This window comes from Microtus pennsylvanicus, chromosome 8 (genome assembly GCF_037038515.1).
Source record: "Microtus pennsylvanicus isolate mMicPen1 chromosome 8, mMicPen1.hap1, whole genome shotgun sequence".
Taxonomy (NCBI): Eukaryota; Metazoa; Chordata; class Mammalia; order Rodentia; family Cricetidae; genus Microtus; species Microtus pennsylvanicus.
The window spans coordinates 53,818,774-53,845,151 of NC_134586.1; the positions used below are offsets into that span (position 1 = coordinate 53,818,774).

A 26,378-nucleotide genomic window follows, 5' to 3' on the forward strand; every position below is an offset into this window, starting at 1 on the left:
CCTGTAAGAGAGAGTGTGTCATCTCCATTTAGAATAACCTGTGTTTCACCCCCTTTCTAACCTCTTAATATTAATTCTCTCCAAGCAGGAAGGTTTTAATTTCAAAGAAACTACTTGTGTCCCCTATATACTACTCAGAGGTATAAGACCATCTACTGGATCTTAGTAGACCTACCAAAAAACATACCCTTAAAGAAAATTGACTTTCTCTCCCTGAGAAGTCATCAAATGCCAGTAGCTCCTTAGAAAGGAATAGGAGATGGAGCCCTTTCTTTTCCACATTGGTTGGAATGGTGATTGGCTTGATCTGTGTCAGTTTCCCTCCAGATGCTATGGCTTACTCTCTACAGCTGCCGCCAAATATGATAGTGGATGACCACCACTCAGATCGATGAAATAGAAGATAATCAGTCCTCTCTGTCTGAATTTCAGAACACTGTTTGTGTCCATATGTGTCCATGTCCAAGTGTGCGCAGATGCTCTGCTGTCTTCTCTTAAATGTTATCCTCTCTGTTTTTTTTTTTTTTAAACAGGGCCTTTTGTTGGTCTGGAGCTCATCAAACAGGCTAGGCTGGCTGGACACTGAACCCTGAAGCTCTTCCTGCCTCCATATTCCCCAGCTGAGTTTGCATGTGTGTTCCATCGTGCCTAGCTTTTGTCTTGTAGTTTTTAAATGTGGGTTCTGAGGATTGAACTCAAGCCTTATCCTTGTACATCAAGCACTCTGCCAGCCCAGCTCCCCCTGTGGCCCTCTGAGTCTCAGAGCGTTTTTATCAGGGCTAGGAGGAGGGTGAGGTAAGTGAGGCAGGGCAAAATAAAGTAGATTCTGTAGATATTTTTTGATATTGATTTTGTTTCTTTGGTTATGATACAGAAATATTTGTCTAAATTACTGAATTTGTCCTCTGTAAATTTTGCTCCCGAGGCAAAGACGTTACATGCCTCCCCTTAGTTATGGCCCAGAAACCAAACTAAACTTTACTGTCTTGTTGGAGAAGATGGATGGGTAGTTCTCATGGAGGAGGGGGTCTGAGTTGTGTCCTGCTATTCTTTTGACTTTGATAGATAGGTACACTGGTGCTGTAAAATATTATTTTAAGATGTGTTACATTTGCTTTGCTGTGCAATATTTGTTTCATGATGCAAAGATATCTTGCATTCTTTTAGGTTGCATTTTTTTAAAAAACTCTGCGACGCTGTGTTACTTTGCTGGTCTAAAACACTAGAATTGTCTAACAAAGAGCTAAACGAACAAGGCAGAAGAAAGGATAGGCAGGGCTGGCAGGCAGAGAGAATAAATAGGAGGAGAAACCTGGGAAGAAGAGATTGAGGAACAAGAAAAGGAGGAGAGAAGGACATCAGGGGTCAGTCCCCCAGCTACATGGCAAGCCACATGTTATCCCAGGCTGAGATGGCTTTCTTCTTCTTATATATAAAGTGCTAAGCCAGACATTCAGCTCTTTTTCAAAAATGACAAGAAGCCTTCTTTGGACTTCCAGGAGTATCTAGAGTGTGAAAGCACTGTGTAATTGCAAATGCAAAGAAGACAATGACCCTTTTGTCATATTGGTTTGGTGGAGAACGGATAACTTCAGTGCATACTTTGTATGGCATGAGTGTGTAAGAGATAGAACAGTAGGAAATGGAGCGAGTGCAAAGAAAATGCTTTTTGAGCTAAAACATCAATGAAGAATGGACACGATAGCCTGTGCCTCTTAGGACGACATCCTTGTTACTGATCCCTAATCGCCAATGAACCCTGTTTGTGCCTGTACAACAACTCACATGTCCAGACCCATTCTTCATTGATGCTACCGGATATGATGGAGGAAGGTCATTGGTTAAATAAAAAGAAACTGCTTGGCCCTCATTGGTTAGAAGATAGGTGGGAGGAGTAAACAGAACAGAACACTGAGAGGAAGAGGAAGTGAGCTCAGACTCCACAACTCCCCTCTCGGGAGCAGACACCTCAGAGAGACGCCATGCTCCCTGCTCCCGGGAAGATGCACGCGATGAAGCTCGGACCCAGGATGGACATAGGCTAGAATTTTCCCGGTAAGACTGGTGCTACACAGATGATAAGAAATGGGCTAGTCCAGTTGCGAGAGTTAGCCTAGAAGAGGCTAGATAGAAATGGGCCAAGCAGTGTTTAAATGAATACCGTTTGTGTGTTGTTATTTCGGGGCATAAGCTAGCCGTGTAGGCGACTGGGGTGCTGGGGATGCAGCCCCGCCGCTCATATTACTACAAAGATTTCTGTCACATCTTTATAAGAAGTACTGATAGAAGGGTAAAAACAAGACTTTAATCCTATCACTCCTGTCTTAGGGTTTCTCTTGCTGTGAAGAGACACCATGACGATGGCAACTCTTATAAAGGAAACATTTAATTGGGGTGGCTTACAGTTTCAGAGGTTTAGTCCATTGTTATCATGATAGGACATGGTGACATGCAGGCAGATATGGTGCTGGAGAGAGAGTCCTACATTTTGGTTCACAGGCAACAGGAAGTGAACTGAGACACTGAGCATATCTTGAGCACAGAAGACCTCAAAGCCTGCCCCCACAGTGACACGCTTCATCCAACAAGGCCACACCTTCTCCAACAAAGCCACGCGTCCTAACAGTGCCATTCCCAATGAGTTTATGGAGGTCAATTACATTTAAACTACCACAACTCAGGAGGCAGAGGCAGGCCAACACTTGTGAGTTCAAGACCAGTGTCTTCTACATAGGCCAGCCAGGGCTACATAATGATACTTGTGTTTGTGTGTGTGTATATATACATATGCATTTATATTAGACACCCATATTGATAAGACATACAAGTTTAACAAATGTTGAGAGGTCACTAATACACCGTGGAAGAAAAGGTGGAATGAAGGGATGTGGTGTCACACTCTACATAATACAATTAATGAGCATTCAATGAACACTTTACTATATTCCAGACTCCGTACATTTAGGGGCACAGCTGATCTTCTGTTCAGCTCTTCTTTTCTCTAAGTCATCTACCAACCTTAATGAATGTTAATTACATTTCTAGAAAAGCTTTAAGGGGTCATGAGACTATTTTGTATCATGATTGTGGTGATGGTTGCCTGCGTGTTATGAATTTGTCAAACAGGCCAAAGCTATGCACTAAATAGGTTAACTTTTACTCTATGTCACTTAAACATTAAAGTATAAAAAATTAAAAAAAAAAATCACTCATCTCTGCATCTCCACCCGACATCTGTGAAGTACCCCTGCCCCCTAACTTCGGGGACCAGGGTGAGCGGAAGAGCTTTTAGGGGCTAGGCCAGCCAAAGAGTTCTCCCCAGAGGGCAAGGAAGCAGGAGAAAGGAGAAAGTGGCCTCAGCTGGTGCCAGAGAGGATGGGACTGGCTGGGGGAGGGCGGGGAACACGCGGAGAGGGGAGGGACCAGCAGGCGGGGAGCGAGCTGCAGAGGGAAGGGAGGAGGGGAGACGTGCTCTCCCGAACCAGCCGGGACAGCTAGGCGGAGACCGCCCGGCTGACGACCGCGCCGGCCCAGGCCACCCGCCCTCCCGGTGGCTGCGGTGCGGACACATCCAACCGACCGCGCTGCGTGCGGGAAGCGCCCGGCCATGTTCAGCCGGAGCTCACGGAAAAGACTGTCCCGCCGCTCGGTGAGTGTCCTCCACCCGAGCGGGGCCGCCCGCCCGGTCCCCACCGCCGGCAGCCAGCGCCCGGGCCCAGCCCCTCTCCGCCCCGCGGCGGCGCACCTGTGGCCCCAGGTAAGCTGGTCCCGCGGGCGCGCGAGGGGCTGGGTCCTACTCCAGGCCAGGCGACAGTGCCACCAGGGACCTGGACCCTAAATGCCATAGTTTGGGGGCGCCTGGGGTGAACCTTCTTCATTATCCTGTCTCTTAAGGAAAATGGGAACCCCAGCGCCCAGACCAGACCTGGGACTGGCTTTTGGATGTTCCCACTACCGTCTTCCTAGGAGCCCCAGCTTAGTCCAGGGCAGCCACCAGGTGGTCCCCGCAACTCCAGGGAACAGAAAGGTCTTGCTTTTGTTTCTTAGAAACCGGTGACCAAGGTGTCTGGGGGAGACAAAGCCCCAGCCAAGCCATTTCTTGATGATTCTGTGCCTATGCTCTATAGACAGCCCACCTGGGACCACACGCCCTTCTCCAGGTGCGAGAATCTGTTCCCAAGTCCCCAACATCAGAGAACAGTTGAGTCCAATCTCAGAGGCAGGGTGGGAGGGGCAGGCCTCCCCGCCTAGGATACAAGTGGGGCTTTGAAGGAAGCCCTGGTGGTGGACATGCTTGTGTTGTCTTTTTGTTTTGAAGTTGACCGGACTGGGTCGGATTGAGAGAGGCCAGCCATGTAACGCCTGTGGTGACCAGTGCCCCGGGTTCGCCTTGCATAAATGGAGGTAGGATGGTCTTAAGTGCACCACACTGTAGGGAGGAAAAGAAATACACTTTCCCCCCTTTTAAGTCTATCCTGTAAGTCACATGGAAAGAATGCAAACACTGTTCCTTTAAGAGCCCAGCTACATCTGCTACAAATATTGAAGGTGGAAGTGGTGGCCAGACACCGGAGGATGCAGGAGATGCATTTTCCTGATGCCAGAGCTTTAAGTGGGAAGTGTCTAGGTAACTCGGCCCCAAACAATTCAAACCTGGAGCCTGACGGTGTTGCCAGGCACCATGGTACAACGGGTGGAGGATTGCCTAGACTAACTGGTGTTTTCCAATTGTGCTTTCAGCTGAGCCCTTGTAACTCTGGGTCCCAACCACAAATCCACCACTGCCTGTGCTGTGTCAACCCTCTTCCCGGGGCCAGATGTTTCTTATTAATGTGCCTCGAATGTTGATTTTCAGGCAGCCTCAGCTGGCTTGCAATGATTTTGTTTGGGAGTGGAGGGATTTGGGTACCCTCCCACCGCATCGGATGGGTAGGGCGGTGGTTGGGAAAAGTTGGGGTGTGGTGTTCACAGACTCTGCTTGGTGATAGAAAGGTGAGTCCTCTTCCCTTGGCGTCTTCATGGAAAGGAAAAAGTGGGCACAGTGGATAGTTGACCGGTGTCATTCCTGGATTAAAGCGACCCCCTCCACACCAATCACAGCTCCTTTGAAGAAGACGGTTTAGCACACAAAGGAGGAAAGTTATCTCTGCCCCCTGCCACCTTTGCATATCTCTGGTTTCCTACAACCATGGCATCTGCTGGGCACCCCACGTTAAGGAAATCCCCGGCTGGTTTCTTCAGAGATGAAGTGCTTTTGTTCCCACCTCAGATGAGTCTGGCAGGCTCTCTGCCTTTGTTTCAGGACACTGAGCACAGACTTGGGGCTTTCAAGCATGTAACGACCAGTGTGGCAGAGTCAGGTGGGCAACCTTATAAATATGTGGTTGGGGACATAGGCGTCTATCAGTAGCGCTAGTGCTGTCTTCAGGTAGGTGTGGCACCTGTGGGCGGGCCCTGTGGATAGGCCCTGGGGTGTCTCGGGTATGAAAGTGGGTTGCACATGGGCTGGGTTTTGAAACCTCGTTTCGCAAAATTCAGTATGAGCGAGAATAGCTCGTGGCTTCCCTTGATCCACTGGTAATGTAATGGAAGTGATGAGCAGGGCAGGTGACTTGAAGCTTCCCTGTCTTCCTTTGCCTACAGGTCCCTTTCTGACCAGAGGCCAGGAGGCTAATGTCTCTGTGAGAGTATATGACTCAGCTTGTTCTTGTTCTCAAGCCTTGAACAACCTCTGAACGTTCGGTCCCTAAGGGTCCATCGTTCCCCATTTCTCTACTTGTTAAGATGGGGGTGACAAGGACGCTTATCTGAGGATTACATGAGATATTGAAAGTATTGTTTGTTTATGCCCAGGCCCAGAGGAAATGTGCCCTGATTTCGTTGTTCCCAGCTTCCTGCCACGGGCTGCTCAGGGGGAGATGTAGCTCATTTGTTTGAGGATGCTGGATGACCGGGGTCACTTTGACCTTCATGATCATGGTTCTTCGAACTTTACAGTTGATGTTGTGATGGGAAAACAAGGGTTTTATTTTTAGCCCGTGAAGGAAAAGAGACCTTTTCATCAAACTGAGGGATTTTCACATGGAAGCAATTTCCCCCCTAGCTCCAGCAAAAAGACATCCCTTTGTGCCATGAATAGGGTTTTATGGTGTTTCCTCCCGTCCTGGACAGGAAGCCGCTTGGCTGACCTTCTGCCTGATCATTTTTGGTTTCTAGCAATCTTTGTAGTCTTCCTTAAAAGACCTTGTTACCCTCTTTTACTGGGAAGCCCTAAGTCGATGGTGGACACTGATGCCCATGTAGGAAGAAGGGTTGGAGTGTCAGACACTGGGAGCTTATTTTTGTCCTGACCCAAGGAGAATACACATCGCTTTCCCCAGATTCCAGGTCTTATTGCTGTGACAAACTGTATGGCAAAAGTAACTTAAGGAAGGGACAGGGTTTTTTTGGTTTTTCTTTTTTAGCTGTAATCTGAAGGCAGTCTCTGATGATGGAAAGGACACAAGGGTAGACGCTTGAATCAGCTAGTCACATCATAGCCACAATCAGGAAGCAGAGAAAGCTGACTGCTGGCACTCTGGCCTGTGGGGTCGTGTCTCCCATATTCAGCGTGGTTCTCTCCTCCTCAGTTATACTTCTCTGGAAAGAGTCCCATAGATATACTTAGAGATGCATTTCCTAGGTGACGCTAAGTCCAACCAACTTGACAATGAAGACTAGCCATTACAACAACAACAACAACCCTAAGACCTTCCCACGTGACTTCAACCACTTTCCTGGTCTGTGTATATCCAGCTTGATCCTCCTCCTTCTCACTTCCCACCTGGGCATCTCTTTGGAATAATGTAGGATTAAGATATCACCTCCCAGTCCAAAGAGCCATGAGTTCTAGGAAGGAAGCAAGCGGAAACAAACTGCTTTCTTCTGGCATCGTGCTCAGACCTGGAGCTTTGAAGTACACCCAGAACTTAGCTGGCATTTGTTCTGTGGCTAGCTCTGTGACCTTGGACTCTTTCCTGTCCCGCTGGAAGACTCTACAGAGCAAGTATTTGGATGGCTGTCACATGCCAGGTGCTCTGGTGGTGGTGGTAGTGGCCACTCAGCAAGAGACAGGCCGTCAGGATGGCACAAAGAATTAGATCCTAGATAGGGCGGTTCATGCAACGACATTTGGGTGGAGATGACGTTGGGTGGAGAGATTGGAGCTGGTAAGGGAACTGTCATTCCAGCTCCTGGAAGCCTGTTAGGAATGTACAGTCTGGATCCCATCCCCGGATGACCCACTCAGTCTATCTTGAACGGGAGGAGCCTGGTACTGGCTGACTTGCATGTCCATTTACATCAAGAGGCACCCGGTGAATGGCAACATTGTTCCCCTCCCTTTGGGTCTTGCCATGAAGCGGGAAAGATGTCTGTGAGAGACTGTGGGTCTTGTCAAAGCTATTGGATTGTGTTACATGGGCTTTGCTGAGCGATGGTGCACTCCCATTTTTATTGTTCCGTTTTCCTTTAGGCAGACAATGCGGATATTTTCTAAATTTCTATTAAAGATAGGGGTTATGTGGGTCCTTGGGAAACAGGACCCACAATCCTTGCACTTTGTGTGGAGCAGCTGGAAGCAGGTGACCTAGTGAGGAGAAATCATCCTCTCATGGTAGCTTAGTGAAAACTGTCACAGCTTTCAGGCTGCAGAGAAGATCCTTAGGAGGAGAATGGAAGAAGGCAGCTTCATGGACTGTGGCTGGGTGCTTACTACTCTGCTAGAGCAGGGCTACTGGGAGCCTATTATGCTTGCAGGTTTGGGGCAGGGCATGGGGATTTGCACGTGAAAGTTTAGTCTCTGCACTTTCGTATACTAATGGGTAATGGTACCAAGAGTGCCAGATCTCCATCACAGAAGACCTGCAATAACAGGACAGACTGACTGGTAGGTGTCAGGCTCCCGGGTACAGCACATCTTTTTAGTCAAGCTTGCCAAACCTTGTGAGGTAGGTGTTATTTTATTGGTAAGGAAATCAAAACTCCCTAGCTGCTACATCACTTAGCCATGACCACTGGGATACCGAGGATCATGCTCATCCCCTGTGACTTGCATGCCTCTTGCCTTAGTCTAAAGCAGTGGCCACAACCCAAAGCCTCAAGTCGCTCAGCAGTTACTGGGTTCTGTTTTCTGAGCTTGGCATATTAAGCAAGTAACCCAACAATATTAGATTCTGACCAGCTCTCCTAGTTGACACAAACCAGTGACTCTTGATTGGTTTCCCTTCAGATGGGACTGACTCTGGCTTACCTTAGGCTCCAGCATCCCGGTTAGTTCTAGGACCTCTTTGGAGTTACCCGTCCAGTACTGGAAATCCCAAGCCACCGCTCTCGTCTTTGCAAATAAGGATTGGGGGGTGGGGAACAATCTTCTCTATTACTAGCCACCCTGTGGAAAACAGTGGCATAACCAGACAGGGGCTTTGTGTCCTTTCTCCCAGGCTTGGCAACTCTTGAATGTGGGCGTGACTACTCATTCCTTTAGTGGGAGGGAAATTGAGTCTCAGAGGTGTAGCAGGTGATCCTCCAAACCTGACTATAAATGTCTTTCTTCTGGAGCACAGCATCTCAAATTTTATCTGCCTATAAAGGATTTTTGCTCAGACTCAGGTTCTGGTTCTCTTGGTTTAAGGTAGGACCCAAGAGTCTGTCCTTCTGAGAAGTTCCAAAATGCTGCTGTTCCCATGCCAGGGCCCACGTTGTGAGTTGCAAATATCTAGGCGATGACCTGCAAACTCTGACTCTTGACCTTCTAAGTCTCTAGTCTTTTGCATGATCATAAATCAAAACTGGATTTTATAATTTTAAAGAGCAGGGGGATTATTAAGAGAATAATCTTCTACAATTTAGGAAAATAATCTGAAATTCAAATTTCCATATGTTTATATATGAATTTACTGAACAAAGCCTAGCTCATCTGTTGACATTTCACCTTTTTTGTTTTGTGACAGCGGTAGGGTTGAGTAGTTGAGGATGAGACCATAGCTCACATAGCCCAAACTATTTAGTATCTGACACTTATTTACCGAAAACCAGTGCTGGCCTCTAGTCTGTATTACTGTTTAGAGTGCATGCATGCCTAGTTTAGAAAGAAGGAATCTGAGAGTCTTTGGAGTCAGGGTCTTAAAGGCATTTCCCTCCTAGCCAGCTGAGAAGAGAGGTAAAATAAAAGCAGTCAGAGAAGCAGGGCACAGACTACAGCTCTTCCTAAAGGGCTGTGGTAGACAGGGTTTGCAAGGCCAGATCAATGACCCTCCAGGGGCTTCTAAGCCCCTTGTAATCTCTTTAACATTGCAACTTTACATATACATGTAGGTTCAATTTGAACAGGAAGAGGTAGACTTTTACAACAGCCTCCTGGAGTCCCATTTTCATGAGCAGCTGACCGGCAGTCCACAGCAGGGCTGGCTTGGCGAAGCCATTATAATTATGTAGAACAGTTAGTCTCTGGATAAGGGAGGCTTTTTCAGGCACATGCTTTGGCTGGACCTCGGTTGCTCCAGAGGCATTGCCCTTGTTGGGGGCAGGCAGCCACGCCTGTGCCTTGAAAAGCATCCTTTCTTAGTTGCCTTGGCGACTCTGGGCTGCTAACTGCAGCTGTAATTTGGGGTGAAGCTGGCCTGGTTTCCTTTAGTGGATTGTGATTTGGCTATGGAGTAGTTTTCCAACTATTGTGCTGTCTCAGTCGATGAATTTGCCAAGGAAAGAGAGAATGTGTCTGCATATGAGTGAGACAGACCGATAGACAGACAGACTGGCTTAGACACTTACGCCTGGGATCATCTTCTAGGCAGGACTAAGAAAGTTGCTGGTTATATGATTTGCATTTGATAAATTTATAAATTTGATAAATATATGATAGAATTTGAGACCATTAGTAGGGGTTTCTTAAGAAAAACACCCAGTCCATTTCAATACATTTGACATCTCTTATTTGGAAATGAATATTGGTGTTATGAAAGGAATTAAAATCTTCTTCCACACACACACACATGCGCAGCAGGCCACCGAAGAAGAAAACTGCCGCTGTGGGGCAGAGCCTGCTACCTGTTTCTTGCTTTGGTTCTTGCTTTTTTCATGCTTAGAAATAATCTGTGGATATTTCCCACATTCGTCTATACAGGGCATAAAGAGCTAATGCATTCCTTGCTGTCCAGCCTCCGTTGTATATGGAGCATACAGAGTCCGAGATTTCACGGTCATGTTGTTTCCACCGCTTCGTATCGAGTTCACACCGTCACTGTCCCCATGCCCGTGTTTGTCCAGTTCGATATTTCTGTCACATAACTGGCACTGCTGGGTCAGAGGATATGGACGTGAAGAATTTTAAAAACACTCGTCAACTTCTCCTGACAATTTCTGTCCTAACTCTTTTAAAAGCCCAAGGGCGTTCGCATGCTCGTAGCGCTGCGATGTTGAGGCATCTCAGCTTGTACGGCAACCTGATAATCCTTGCTTAATTGCCCCAAGTGACAGTGTGTGCCTGACGAACAGTGAGAAAACACAGGCCATCAGTGGCGGCCATCTACTTTCCACGATATATTTTAATTTCTCTCTAATCTGGCATGCGATGCCCACACTCTGTTGAGCGGCTTCGCTCACCCCAGTGCCTCTGTGGTTTACCTTGGCAGGAGGAAGGAGAACCGAATACATTTGCTATCTTATTGTCTTTTGGTTCTAAAGGCTCAAAGGTTAGCCTTTAACCTTGCCATGAATGAGTACCTCAGAGGGATTCCCCTGTGCAGAGAGGGAACATTGCCTACTGGGAATCATTCCCACCTCCCTCAGCTTCTTGAGATCAAAGGTTTTCTACGTCGCTCCATATGGGACAGTAAATAGGTGCAGTCTCTGGGGGCAAACGTGTGGTTCTAGCCACTGCCGTAACTGTGTCTTGGAGGCTTGTAAAGACTTACCTGGGAGCCTGAAAGTGGAGTGGCTACAGGGGCAGACTTTAAGAGCTGGTTGCTGGCTTGCTGTCCTTATGTGTGTGGAGGTCTCAGACTCAGATGTCATCCCACAGGAACCACTGCTTTATATTGAGACAATCTGTCTCTCACTGGGGCTTGGGGCTTCCTGATTTCAGTGAGCTGGGACTGAGTCTCAGGGGACCCCCTCCTGCTTCCACCTCCCCAGAGCAGACTACAGATGTGTGTGCTGCCACACCCAGCTTTTTACTTGGGCTCTGTGGATGTCACTCAGTTTTTCATGCTTTTGTAGCCATCCCCTAAAAAGTCACCTTGGCTCTGCTTCTGAGGCTGCACTGCCCTGAGCAAGGGATGTAACCTTTCTGCACCCAGCTTTCTCAGTGAACTGGAGGTATTATGATTTGTCTGGTGAGGTGGTTGTAGGATTAATGGGATGAAACATAGATACTTCCCCCTGTGCCTTCGATGAAGCTTGGGTTGCATGAATGCATTGACTTCAAAAAGATTCAGCAGAAACAGGGCTGTATGAGGAGCTAGAAGATCTGGGTTCAAGGCCTGAGGAACTGTAGGTTATAAGATAGATTTAAAAAAAGCTACTCGCCCAGGGACTGAAGACATGTCAGTCTCAGTGGGAATGATGATTCTCCTCTTAGAGTCAGAGAGACAATATAGCACTCCTTCTTGCCTTAGCTGATATTAACAGAATGAGATCTCACAGAAGGGTGGATTTAGATCCTTACTGTATGCAGACTCTCAATGATGGGTTTATACACACCATGTGGAAACAAATGGCTTTTGTTAGAATTATACCCTTATAACCTCCACCCGAGTACAGTATGCATAAGGTGTTCATAAAAACAGTTTGCAAAGTCCAAGAGGAAGGTAACTTTCAAACTTGGCCTCTAGGGGCCTCTAGTGAGCATCCTGCTTCACCAACTACACTATGAAAACTGAGGTTCACAGTCTGTTTCTCCCTGGCTAACCTGATAATAGTCACTGAGTCTGTGACCTCCTGCCTTGCTAAGAGCTTCCATTTATACGAGCACTAGTCCTTAATTCAAAGATCCCTCTTAATATGGCAGAACATCTAAGTAGAACATTTATTCAATATCTGAACCTGAGAGCATGTTTTGGAACCTCTTAAAGCAAGATCTGTGTTTGTATCTTGTTAGCATTATACAGGATTTAAATCTTGAATTGGTTGACATTTGATAATGGGGGCAAACATATGATTTTTTTTTGCCATCTTGCGATAACTGAAACTATATGCCAACTCTCGTCTTACAGTTTTTTTAGATGGAGCATGCGTGTCCAGTGGGCACAGTTGCTACCCTTTGTCGTCTTCTCATACTTGCGCTGCCTTGCTTGTTCATACTGACGGCTAGTCTCAGTACACAGCTGCTTTTGTAGCTACAGATTTGAAAGAAACCATGGCCAGAAGGATGCTAGGAATGTTAAGTCACTGCTTGGCAGGAACAGCCATGCAAAACAAGACATCTAGGCAACAAAATCCTCCATGTCTGGGAGATGCTGTGGGGGTAGAACTAACGTGATGGAGACCTTATGTGTGCCTGGTGTCTGACATGCATCACTTCGTGTCATTTTTCAAAAGGTTTTTTTGAGATTTGCCTTTGGCCCTCCATTTTTCAAGTGTAAGCAAGCAGGGAGGGGATGTAACCAGCTAGCAAAGTCCCGTTCACACCGACAGCAAGTCACAGGTCTTTGGGGCTCAAGATACCAAGTTGTTCAAGACGTGTTTAGTTATAGTGTTTTGATTTTCAGTGTCAACATGAAACTGCACTGTGGCATAACCCATCTTCCACGTTCACTAGCTTGCGGATGGAATCTGCTTCGTGTCTGTAAATGAACACAGTATCTGAAGGACTCTGGATTAGCTGCTGTGTGTGAGGCTGGGGCCATTCACGTGAAACTCCTCTCAAATTGGAGGGGATGGTGATTGTTAGGTAGGGTTCCTGAAGGGTGCTTCCTGGAGTCCCAGCTCTGTAGAAGAGGAATTAGAGCTTGACCAGATCTGTGAGCATTAAAGGGAGCATCATTCATGTTGATAGCTTGGGTTTTGGTTGGGCAGACTGGAGAGTCTGAGGAGGAAATGTCTTTAAGAAGATCATCATAAGGGCCTGGGGAGCTGGCTCAGTGAATACAGGACTTTCCCGCCATACAGGCGTGAGGATCCCTAGAAACCATGTAGAAACTGGAGGTGGTAGCTAGGACCCATAATGTCAGCACACTTATGGTGAGATAAGAGAGACAAGAATTTCTGGCCCAGCTGTGAACAACGAGGGACCCTGGCCCAAACCAGGTGAAAGACGGGGACTAGTACCATAGGTTGTTCCTTTGACCACTATATGCATGTGTGGCACATGCGCACCACTCTGACACATGAACATACACACATACATACTCCCGAAACCACATACATAAAAACCAAGAAAGGTTGTGATCATTTGCATGTTTCCTGAAGGAAATCCCCCACCAAAGGGACCAGCCAACAGAGAACTCATAGTATGCCCTTGACGACCAGCTTGAAGCTAGCATAACAGCATGTCATGTGACCATTTTTCAGTCTTTGGACTTGGGTTTTGAATGCGTGACTTGACACTTAGGAGATCCAGGTGTCTCCGTGGCAAAATGAACGCAATCACGTGGTGGACAGTGAAAGGCTTGAATGTGGGCATTATGAGATCTTATGTTTATTAAAGAATGAGGTGATACAGAATTGGATTGCCCAGGCTTAGGCATTGACTCCTTATGCGCACGTATAACATGGGGACGCATGCTCCACCTTCAAATGCTAAGGAGCTAGGCCTCAGGGGGAACTTATTCAAAGAGTGCAAGTGCTTTCTCTTTTTCAATGGCTCCACAACATTGTCTCGATGACATAATTTTCAAAGCCTTTTGCTTTACAGTCGGGCACCCAGGATTTTCTTTCTCATTTGTCTCTTTGATGACTTGGCTTTTGAAGCTTGCCCAGCAACTTGTTGAGTTGTTTACAAATCTCGGTGTTTTTAATCTTTATGAATCCCAAGATTAGAGGCAGTGGATGAACTGGAGAATGCCCATGCATGCTTTCTCTTGGGCTTGGAATCTTGGTGGTCCTATGAAGGACACAGTGGTTTTTCTTGTGTTCTAGAGGTGGAGGAACAATAGCTATGTCCTGAGATCTGGGGTTATTTTTACAGTCCGTGTGAGAACGTTCCCCGCGGACTCATGTGTCTAAATGAGCCTAGCTCGGGTACTAACTACTTGGGGAAGTTATAGCATGCTAGGATGTAAGGTCCAGACATGGGGTTTGAGAAATCTCAGCCCTTTTTTTTATCCTGTCTAATTCTTAAATCTGTCAAGTTGTGAACACACCACAGGCACCACTATGAGCGTCCGCTGTCACAGACAGAACAGACTCTTCTCTGCCATGATAGATACCCCCTGTAAACTGAACACAAAAAACTCCTCTCTTTTAATTGCTTCTGTGGGATAGTTTGTCACAATGACAAGAAAAGTAACTAATAGGGAATTTAATTTTTAACGTAGTAGATAACAACATTTAAAGGTAGAATCATCTCTTAGTTTAATTGTGGTTGAATTTCCCCTTCTTCTGTGGGGTTTCCCTGGATCCTAATGTTTGACTGTGGGTCTCTGCATCTGTTCCCGTCAGTTGCTGAAAGATGACAATTGGGCTAGGCAACAATCTGTGAGTATTACAGAGTATTGTTAGGAATCATTTAATTGACTTTTTTTTTGCCAGTTGTGTTTGGCTCTATCCTGGGTCTCTGGGCTCTGTGTAGTCAGGAAAATTTTGAAGATTCAGCAAATTGATTTATGAATTAACATAAAGAATGAGTATAACTCCACCACCTAGAAATGTATAGTCCCAGCAGTAAGATGTGATTTTCTTCTAGTCTGTTTCCTTTGCGTACAGCTTCCCATAGCTGTAAGACTTCCTGAGAGCTTCTGAGACACATTCCTAACTGACTGCCTGAAAGCAACCAACAGAAGCTCCCGCGTCTTCTGAAGTTAGAGAACTCCAGAATCAAGGTATCAGTGGAGTGTGTTCTCCCTGGAGACTATGACAAATCTGGTCCATGCCCCTCAGTGTGCCTGGTTTGTGGGTTCACCACTCCATCTCCTCTCCTTCATCATATGGCTTTCTTCCTGCTTGATGTGTCCACTAAGGATTTATCTTTGGATTGAGAGCCACCTTAATCCAGAATGATCTCATCTCAATTCTTAATTATATCTGCAAAGACTGTATTCTTTTATAATAAAAGAACCCTGTCAAGTCCATCCTGCCAGGTGCATCTTTTGGGAGTCTCTCTATTGATGCCAACATAATAGTCATGGGAAAAAAATTTGTGACTGTTCTTATATACAAATTTTTAATAAACTACTTAAATAAATTTAGGAGTATAATATCCTAGAAGTAATAAAAGTGATAAAACAATTTTCAGCACTGGTACATTTTTTTCTCTTGTACATTACATCCTGGCAATTGCAGTTTCCTCTCCCTCTATTCCTCTAAATCCCTCTTCCAATTTCTCTGCTCAGATCAACTCCTCTGGTTTTCTTACAAAAAAAAAAAAGCAGGCCTCCCAGGGATATCCACCTAACATGGCCTAACAAGTTGCAATAAGACAAGGCACAAACCCTCATACCAAGGCTGGATGAGGCAATGCAATATGAAAAGGGTCCCAAACACAGGCAGAAGAGTAAGAGCCCCCCCCCCCCCCCGCCTACTGTTGGAGTCCCATAAGAACATCAAACTACACAACCATAGGTATATGTAGAGGACCTAGGTCAGACCCTTGCAGGTCCCCTGATTGTCGCTCGAGTCTCTATGAACCCCTATGAACCCTGCTTAGTTGATTCTGTGGGCTGTGTTCTCATGCTGTCCTTGACCCCTCTAGCTCATACAATCCTTCCTCCCCCTCTTCTGTGGGGTTTTCCTGGCTCCTAATGTTTGACTGTGGGTCTCTGCATCTGTTCCCGTCAGTTGCTGAAAGATGACAATTGGGCTAGGCAACAATCTGTGAGTATTACAGAGTATTGTTAGGAATCATTTAATTGACTTTTTTTGCCAGTTGTGTTTGGTTCTATCCTGGGTCTCTGGGCTGTCCTACCTCTGGTTCCTGGCCATCCAGGAAGTGTCGGGGGTAGGCTCCTTCTCATGATGTGGGTCTCATGTTGGATCAGTCATTGGTTGGCCACTCCCACAAGTTCTGCACCACCATTACCCCAGCCCATCTTGCAGGCAGGAAAAATTGTAGGTTGAAGATTTTGTGTCTGGGTTGATGCCCCAATCCCACTGCTAGGAGCTTTGCCTGGCTAGAGAAAATGGCTCTGTATTACCCATTATTAGGAGACTTCGGTGACAGCAGTCTGAGCTCTGTATCCATCATTACTAGGAGACTTCAGTGATTACCTTCTTTTTTTATTTTTTTAAAAGAAGGAAATAAACTATCTTTTTTATTTTACAAACAATCCCAGTTCCCACTCCCTGTCCTCCTCTCATTCCCCAGTGCTTACCTTCTTATGTATCCTGTCCAATATTAACTTTCTTTAAAAAAAAGAGATTTATTTTACTTATTTGGGTCTTTCCCTGAATATGTACGACATATGTGCCCCTAATGCCATTGTGATGGTTTGAAAGAAAATCGCCCCCAAAGGGAATGTCACTTTTAGGAGGTGTGGCCTTGTTGGAGGAAGTCTGTTACTGTGTATTCAGGCTTTGAGATCTCATATATGCTCAAGCTATACCCAGTGAGACAGTTCACTTCGTATTGTCTGTGCAAGATGTAAAACTCTGAGCTACCATGTCTGCCTGCATGCCACCATGTCCCACCATTATAATGGACTGAGCCTTTGAAACCATAAGCTACCCAACTAAATGTTTTCCTTTATAAGAGTTGCTGTGATCATGGTGTCTCTTCACAGCAGTAGAAACCCTAACTAAAGTAGCCATGGAACCAGAAGATAGTGTTGGAGCCCCTGGAAGTGGAGTTAAGGACAGCTATGAGCCATCATGTGGATGCTGTGTGCCAAACCCAGGCCCTCTATAATCGTAACCAGTGTTCTTAACCATTGAGCCCTCTCTCTGGCTTCCAGTAATGGCTTTCTAACTGTGTCATTTGTAATACCACGTGGCTGCATATAATAGCTGAGCCTTGACTTTGGGGCAATTTTGTAAGGAATCCACTTGACCTTTTTAAAGGCACATATTGAGGGCTTGCAACAGGAAAGGATTGTTGAAGCTGCTATCAGTGGATGGAATTCTGCAATGGAATTTGGAGCTCATACTGGTGAGGTCTGAATCATTTGACACACGCATGCACACACACACACACACACACACACGGTCACCCTACAGAGTTCATGCATCCATGCATCTTCTTTTAGTTTTCTTTTGAGCCTTGCCAAGAAAACATGTAGGAAATGAACTAGTAAAGTGTGGGGAGTTATTTGTGTAAAGAGCATCTGACCTTTTGACCTTTTAATGAAGGTCATATAATGAATTCACTCTCAAAGAAGAGAAAATAGTCTGTCTTAGAAAAGGAGATGTTTAATAATCCGGAATATGAATGCCATTCCTCCCAATCCTGCTGGAGCCTGATTAGTCCCCATAAACTCCACTTGGTAAAGAGAACCAGGAGAGGCAGAACATTAATGCTCCCTCCCAAGTGTCCCATTTCAACCCTGTGAAGGGATCTAGATTTACTAGAGTAACTCATCTAAAGGAAAATGAAAGCAAACAGTGTTTTTTTTCTATGTTGTGTTCATTAGCTTATAGCTATCATTAATTGAACATTTACAATTTGCCAGGAGTACTATAAAAAGCACATTCCTTGAAATCTCTTATATGGTAATAATAACTATTATTTTTATTTGAGACAGGGTCTCCCTTGTAGCCTAAGCTGGCCTAGAACTCGAAGTCTTCCCAGTACCTTCCCAAGTGCTGAGGTCAGAGGTATCACCAGCAAACCCAGTCTCTTAAGTCAGGTTTGAAACCACTTAGAAGGCAGAGAGCATTGCCTTTGTTGCCTGCAGAAACTGAGCTGCTCTGCTGCAGGTCTTGGCTGTAGAGCAAGTTGTTCCCAACATTGATATTATATGTCTTTTGGCTCTGATTGAAGTCTGGACTCTTAATCTGTATGCACCCCTCAGGCTCTGGAGGGCTGGTGTAGACTTTAAAACACTAGAATATTCTGGAGCTTGCACATCAACCTCACGGTGTCCATTTATTTGGTTTTACTTGGGACTTAGAATTGAAAAGTTCTCAGGAACTGGTAGTCTGGGAATGTGGTTGGAAACTTGTGAGTCTCAAATGTAGCCCAGCCTTCCAAAATTTGATAACCATGTCAAGAACACCAGAAGAACATACAAACACATGTGCGTGGCTTAAATAATTTAAACATCAATTTCGCCCAGCTGCCCAATACCTTGCTTTATTCACAGACTTCAACTGCCTGTTAAAGGAATTGGGGTGGGGCTAGCAAGGAGATTGAATTAGAGGGAGACATTCCCTCCCTCTCTTCATTCCTCCCTTTCTCTTACCCCCATCCCAACCTTGGACAGAGTCTCCTGTGTATAACAGACATGTACCAAACCTGGCCCTGGGTTTTCGTTTCTCACCATCTCCTTTCCTATCATTTACAGTTTGTGGACTTAGTGGTCTAAATCATGGGTCGGATGTAGACTTGTACAAGCCAAGGTTATAATATATCCATGAAAATGATCAGTCATGAATGAGACAGCCTACGACAGTGGTTTATAACCTGTGGCTCATGGCCTCTTTGGGGGTTGAACTAAGACCATCAGAAAATGCAGATATTATCATTATGATTCATAACAGTAGCAAAATTACAGTGATGAAGTAATAATGAAAATAATTTTATGGTTGGAGATCACCACACAGAAGAAACTGTATTAAAGGATCACAGCAATAGGAAGGTTGAGAACCACTGGTCTACTGGGTAGTAAAATGAACACCCTTAGAAATCAAAATATTATAGACCTGGACAGAAACAGAGCCCTGGGACAGAGCAGAACACTGAAAACTAGATCCAAGCCTCTGGGAACCGTAGAAGTCGGGTGGTTTTTCAAAAGAAGTGATCAATTGATTTGATCGATGTTACTAGGAAAAACACCCAGTTTTCCCTCTGGCTTGGCATAAAAGAGATAAATCTAAAACTAAAAGAAAAACCCACAGGGCTGGAGAGATGGTATGGCAGTTAAGAGCACTGGCTGCTCTTCCAGAGATCCTGAGTTTAATTCCCAGCAACCACATAGTGGCTCACAATCATCTCTAGTGGGATCTGATGTCCTGTTCTGACATAAAGGTGAACATGCAGATAGAGCTCTCATATACATAAAATAAATAAGCCTTAAAATAAAAGCTACGCTTTTATTGAGGTCAGCTCTTACAGACTTGGGAGAAAAAGGCATATCTAAACATAGACTTTTAGCATCCTTCCTTCCCTCACTGCCCTGGAGCCACACAGACAAAGCAGTAGGTACCTTCTAGCCTCAGGCATTGGCACATACTGGGGGCACCACCTGGGTGTGTTTCTGTGGCTTGATCGTCTCTTACCCACCAGGCCAGTCTGCCTGTTCCTTCTCTAGAATCGTTTTCACAACTGATCTAAAATGAAACTCGAGTTCCTAAGCCCCCCTTTCTCTTTCATGTTTTCATAGTGTGTGCCCCACCTGAAATTATATGTGAATGAATTATGTGCTTTTTGTTTGTCCCCGGGAATAGTTTAGCTTATGTAAGCATGCCAGTGCCACGCGGTTATTATATTGCTTGCTGCTTTTGTTCAGTCCCTGACCCCTGGAGCAGTACCTGGTGCTTAGCAAAAATCCACTGCAGGTACATTGACTGACTGAATAAACAGGAGGGGGGCATGAAACTCAGCAGTCGTAAAGGAAGACGGATTATTTTGTCATTAATAATTTTTTAAAAATACAGAAAAAAATTTACAGGCAGGAGAAAATTTGAACAAATTATTTGGTTACCTGTACTATGCAGAGACAGTCTTTTTAATAAAGAAAACCATTTCTTGCTAATGACAGAAATAAGCGTGAGACAATTTCTTCTGAAACAAACATACTCATTCTTGGCAAGGGTCTCAGTAGAGAAGCTAAATAAGAAGGTGAACCCAAAGACAAACATATAGGCACCCTCCTGAATATTAACCTTCATCAGGCGATGAAAGGAGACAGAGACAGAGACCCACACTGGAGCACCAGACTGAAATCTCAAGGTCCAAATCAGGAGCAGGAGAGGGAGCACGAGCAAGGAACTCAGGACCGCGAGGGGCGCACCCACACACGGAGACAATGGGGATGTTCTATTGGGAACCCACTAAGGCCAGCTGGCCTGGGTCTGAAAAAGCACGGGATAAAACCGGACTTGCTGAACATAGTGGACAATGAGGACTACTGAGAACTCAAGAACAATGGCAATGGGTTTTTGATCCTACTGCACTTACTGGCTTTGGGGGAGCCTAGGCAGTTTGGATGCTCACCTTACTAGACCTGGATGGAGGTGGGTGGTCCTTGGACTTCCCACAGGTCAGGAAACCCTGATTGCTCTTCGAGTTGATGAGGGAGGGGGACTTGATTGGGGGAGGGGGAGGGAAATGGGAGGCGGTGGCGGGGAGGAGGCAGAAATCTTTAATAAATAAATAAATTTAAAAAAATAAATAAAACATCAAATCCCACAAAAAAAAAAGAAAAAAGAAAACCATTTCTTGCTAATGACAGAAATAAGCGTGAGACAATTTCTTCTGAAACAAACATACTCATTCTCGGCAAGGGTCTCAGTGGGTGAATGTGAGAAAACCGTATTTGTTTTCTCAAGGGGGGTGTGACTGTTTCTCTTGTTTCTGTTAATTTGCACATCCAATACAAGCCGACTGTCTCACGGCGAACTCTGTCTCCAGTGAGCGCGACAACGTCTTCTTGTAGAAATTGCTAAAATAGTAGCTATCATATAATGTGCTCAAGGTTAAGCTTGATTCATTTCTGTCAAGAGTTTAAAACCTCTTCTGGTACTGAAGGATTTGGAATTGCCCATAAGTGTAACAAGATTGATAATTGTGATTCTGTGATCTAAGGAATAGTAAGAAAGTAATGACAGAACTACCTTTCCAGACCTCAAAACATCGCCTTTGCATTTAGAGATCCATGGATTTGGGCACCTGTGTATGTGTGTATGTGTGTGTGCGCGCGCCTTTATTTCTTTCTCTTTTTTTTCCTTATCATGATGAGTAAGAATGGGGCAGCTGGCATTTAGTAGGCTGGGGCCAGCGGTACATTAAGCATTCATGAAGTCTATGAGAAAATACCATGGAGGTGGAGGTAGTCCTGTTCCCAAGGGGGGAACGGAGTTGGAAGAAGCAGGTGCCCATGGATGAATACATGCTACCCATGTTTCTGAGGCTAGTAGACCCGGTAACCTCTCTGGACATGGTCTTCTGCATTTATAACTAGGAAGAAGTTGTAGAATCAGAACGGTTCTGTCATCATGAACACTCGGTAAAGCACATTCAGAAGTCTCTCTCCAGAGCCATCTTCGAAAGCTTCTCACTGTGTACAAGTGCGTCTTCCTACTGCCAAGTGTACTTGGGCTGTTGGCTGCTGTGCTCCCAGTCACCTTTGGAAACCCAGGAAGCATGGGCACAAAGGGAGCAAAACTACTATTCCTGGGGAAACTGAGCCGAGTGCTTGGGTATAACTAAAAAGGAATGTTAAAACCAGTGATGTTAACATGCTGGAAGCATAAAAGATTAGTAAAGAGGCAGATTGTAAAAGGAATTTTTTTTGACAATGTCTTTAAAGTTTAGACACTACTCTTTAGAAAGAACAAAGTAAATCCCGAGCTGAAATTTAGAAGAATTTTATTATAGGTACGTTTGATTCAAGAAATAGAAGCTATTTGAATCTGTAAAAGCTATATTTAAAGTCCTTTACCTGATTAGAATGAGTCCATAGTTACATATTTCAAGAAAAAGATCAAGATTGAAGATTTATATCCATGTGGTTTTTGTGTGTATGTATTCCTTAATGTGACAATTATTGCTAGTTATCCCTACATTCATAATTTTATCCTTTGGATTATATCCTTCCAAAAGAAAACAAACAAACAAACAAACAAAACCAAAGAAGCATAACCCCCAGTGAGTGTGTGACCCAAGAACAATGATCTCGTTTCTAGTCCTCGTCTCTCCTAGGACTTTCCCTTCAGTTAGGTTCTAGCCAGAGGGATAGAAGAGAAAGCTGTGGATGTGCAGATATAGCTCCTGCGATGTGTGTTATGGAAAGCAAACAACCCTTTCTTTCCTGGCTCCCACCCATCAGAACTTGGGTGAGACCGTTGAAGCTTACATAGCTGCAAAGAGGTAGAAACTCAGTGTTGAGAAAGGCAGACAAAGAGCGTGTTTGTGACAACCAGAAAGATGCTGTACTAGCCTTGGGCTGCATAATTCTAGTCTACATTTACTTGGGGGGAGAAATGAATTTCCATTTTGTTGAAGTCACTATGATTTTTGGTTTTACTTGTTTATAGCTAAATTTCATTCCAGCTGGATTCTTAAAACTTAACAAACCAACTGCAGATGCTGATTCTGCTAGACAAAGGGTTCCTTATAGCAGATACTGCCCCGGGGTTAAGAATTAAATTCAACTGCTCAGCAGAGTTGCCATAACTGTCTTTTCTTTTGAAACAAAATATTTACCTTTCTTTTCAGTGTATGAGTTTTTTTTTTTTTGCCTGCACGTATGTTTCTGATCTGTATGTATGCAATGCCCATAGAGGTCAGAAGGAGGCATCGGATCTTCTTGAAACTGAAATTACAGAGAGTTGCTAGCTGCCATGTGGTTGCTGGGAATTGAACCCAGGTCCACTGGAAGAGCACCAAGTGCTCTTAACCACTGAGCCATCTCTGCAGCCCAGAACTGTCTTTTCTAACTATCTCTTCTGTGTTCTTAGTGCTTGGAAATTTAAAACCAACCTTTCATTTTTAGACATTCAAAAATATATTTTAATTAAAATGGAAGTCCTTTTTTATTCCTTCTGCCCCCTCCCAGATAACCCCTTATAACCCCTTCCATGCCACTCCCTCAAGTTGATAGTACTTTTTCCTTTGGTTATTATAGTAACATGTGTGTTTGCATGTAATACATGTATAAATATATATTTTTGAAGCCTTGGCTAAGGACAAATGTCCTCTTGCAGATAATGACATTGTCAGAAATCTTGGCTTTCATAAGTTGCTAGAGGAAATTTAATAAATTTGGATGTAGTAGGTATTAAGAGATGGCTTATTTTCACACTCAGTTTCTCTGTGACTATGTGCCCTTATCTATCACGGACTGACCTGAACCATCTTAGGAATGCCATCCTGTAACACAGGCTCCCATCATCTGAGGAAGTGCATCTGTTGCTGTAGACTGCATTTGAGAATGCTTACTTTAGGATTAGAGGGTATAGGATGAGTGAGCCCTGTGAATCCCTCTGATAGCCCCTATCGAGTTACCAGCCAGCTAAGCAGAGGGATCAAGTTCAGGTTACGTCTTTGGAGAGGAATGCCTGAGAGCTATAGTGTGAGTGTGTGTGAGGGGTGAAACCCTACCACCTTGTGTGTGTGTGTGCACCAGGGTGTGTGCCTTTTAACCTCTTAATTCAATAATCACCACCCAGAAGATGTTCTTGCTGGGAAGTCGGCTTTACTGCTTGTGACCCAAGATAATGTGTGAAGACTTTAAGCTTTATCTTTCTGGTGGTCATTACCAGCTGGCTTCCTCCAAGAAGAGTATCAAATTGGTGATAAAGGCTTGAGAAAATGGGACTGGAGAGATGGCTCAGGACAAAAGCTCTCTCCCTGATTGTTTGAGTGCCAGTACCCACATGGCTGTCAAACTGTTTGTAGTTCCAGTTCCCAGGGGTCCAGCACATTCTTCTGACCTCGAAGGGTACTACGTATATACATGGTACACAGACATACATGCAATCAAAATAAAATAAAAAATTAAAAGTTTAAAACCAGAATATTGGCTTACAAGAAACTTGGTTAAAGAAATTTTTTTGTGTGCTGCCCCTAGCCTCATATTCAATGAAATATGATTTAAAAGGTATAAGTTTCTATGTTTAAATGTAGTTGCATATCTTTTTTAATGTACATAGTTACACATATATATTCATACTAAGGTCAATGTGACTGTGTGTGTTTATGTAGTGTTTGTGTCTGTGTCTACGTATGTTTACATGCTTTGTAAAAATATATAAGTAATGTTAAATCAGACTATTTATGTAGCAGTAGGTCTTATAGCCATTTTGCCTTCTGTACATATAAAAATTTCTAAAAGACTGTATAATATCATTGCACCATGTAGTTACACTGTATTTTTTTTAACCAGCTCTCCACTGATGGTCATTGTGAATGTTTTCATTGTCTACTTATTCTGAATGGTATCTCAACATTCATTTGACTCTGTGTCAGTCCTGCGCTGAGGAGAGAAAACGTCAACAGGATAAATTCCTACAAGGAGGGCGATTGGTTCCAGGAGGACATAACATTTTCACTGAGTGGCTATTACTAAAAGGGAAAAATGCCATTATTCCAAACATGTGTAGACCTGTCAAATCGTAGGAGGGAGAATGCTAGGCAATTCTAGATGTCTAAAAAGAACCTGACTTTAGTAAACTTTGGAATTCTATAAAAAAAAACTTATTAAAATGTTTTCTGTTGTATGTTATCCTGATAGTCTATGTGAGAACACAGCTACTGCCCTAATGAAGACATGGGCCCATGTGTGGACAGTCATCTAGCTAATGTGTGTGGTTATGAACTCAGGCGGATCGGAAGAATCACTTGTTTCCTCATAGCATTTGGGGGAGGGAAGCGCATGGCTAGAATTTGAGTCTATTCTGCCTCCCCCTTTTAATCCCTTTTCTCACGGGATCTGTATTTACACACTTGTGAAAGGCAAGGGCTACATGGTTTAGGGAATAAGGCCTTTTTCCTTCGTCCTTTCCGCCACACCTTCTAGAGCTATTTCTTCACAGTAAAGCTTGAACCTAGTTTGAAAAGTCACAGGTTCAAGGCCAGGTCCGGTAGTGCACCCCTTTAATTCCAGCACTCAGTAGACAGAGGCAGCATGAACTCTATGTCTAAGGTCAACCAGGGCTATGTAGTAGGACTCTGCCTCAAACACACAAACAAATACAACCCCCTTCCAAATAACAACAAAAACAAACCCACACACTCATCCCAAACAAAAAAACAAGTCATAGGTTCTTGTGTCTGGAAAGTGTATCAATACCTGTGTCCAGACAAACATGGATTCTTGCCTGTGTACTTTTGTTCACCTTGTATCTGCCCTCCCCACTTCTCCCTTCTCCCTTTAATCCATTTTCCACATGATAGTCAAATACAAAGAAAGAGTTCTATAAAATATTGAGCAGATGCAAAAATATCGATAAAATATGTATAACACACAGACAGTGGGCGTAAGTGAGCCTCCTGCTTGGCTTTAGGAAAATGAGTCTTGCCATCCTATTTTCTGTTTACATTATTGCCTCCCCATCACGGTACCACTCTCTTCAATTACATTCTTATGATCTTTGCTTAATGCTTTTGTCAGAAACATGTTTCTCTGGTAGTTGGTTTCTTTGTGTGTTCTTTGGAGACACAGAGACGAGAGTGGCTCTGGCATACGGAGCCAGCAGTGGGTCTGCAAAGCCGTGGTATATGAGTCTGTAGCTTTGCTAGATAAAGAAGCATTCTTTTCCAAAGACATTTGTTCATTTGTGCTCCTGTTTGCAGATAAGATCCTACTTGTTCCTTACCTTTCTCCCTGTTTAATCTTGTCACATCTCTAGGCCCTCTTTTTACATGTGGTTTCCTCCTTCTCAAATATCCTCCCCCTGCCTTTTCTATGTGAGCTTCTCATCTTACCCTCCAGGTTTGAGGCTAAACATCCCCTCAGAGCCCCTTTTATATGCTGTGTTCTCCTTGCCCCAAGGCTGTAAGCTCCAGGGAGGGCTGTGTCCATGTCCCTTTGGTTCCCCAGGTTGTTCTCCCAGTACAGCACTACACCTAGACATGGTCGATGCTTAGAATCTAGTTGGCAAAATGAGTAAGTGGCTGTGAGTGAAGTCCTCTCTGTTGAGAAGTTCTCTGTTCAGTGAATATGAATTGGATAAAGATGTAAGAAAGTTAATGGAACCCTGTTCCATGGGTCCTCTGGCTTCTGAGCCATCCCGTGATAACATTATCTGAAGTCGTCTTCAAAGGACCCTAGAAGCTAAACTACACTGGTGGAATAGAATATTCCAGCACTGGACACTATAAGGGATGTCCAGATGAAATAAACAAGCACATAGATAGAACTATGAAA

The 26,378-nt window shown here is 44.5% G+C and overlaps 1 protein-coding gene across 3 annotated transcripts in view; it reads left to right on the forward strand.

Annotated features, from left to right (window-relative positions):
• Window positions 1-3,427: 3,427 nt before the first annotated feature.
• The window catches only part of Prickle2 (prickle planar cell polarity protein 2), a 339,873-nt gene continuing 316,922 nt past the window's right edge, over window positions 3,428-26,378 (forward strand). The window contains exons 1-2 of one of the 3 annotated variants that reach the window (XM_075983447.1): window positions 3,428-3,649; window positions 4,319-4,404. In XM_075983447.1, coding sequence (XP_075839562.1) covers window positions 3,608-3,649; window positions 4,319-4,404 — 128 coding nt within the window. In that variant the 5' untranslated portion in view covers window positions 3,428-3,607. Of the gene's footprint in view, window positions 3,758-4,318; window positions 4,405-26,378 lie in introns of all 3 variants that reach the window. The other 2 variants (XM_075983446.1, XM_075983450.1) reach the window with 2 other exon arrangements.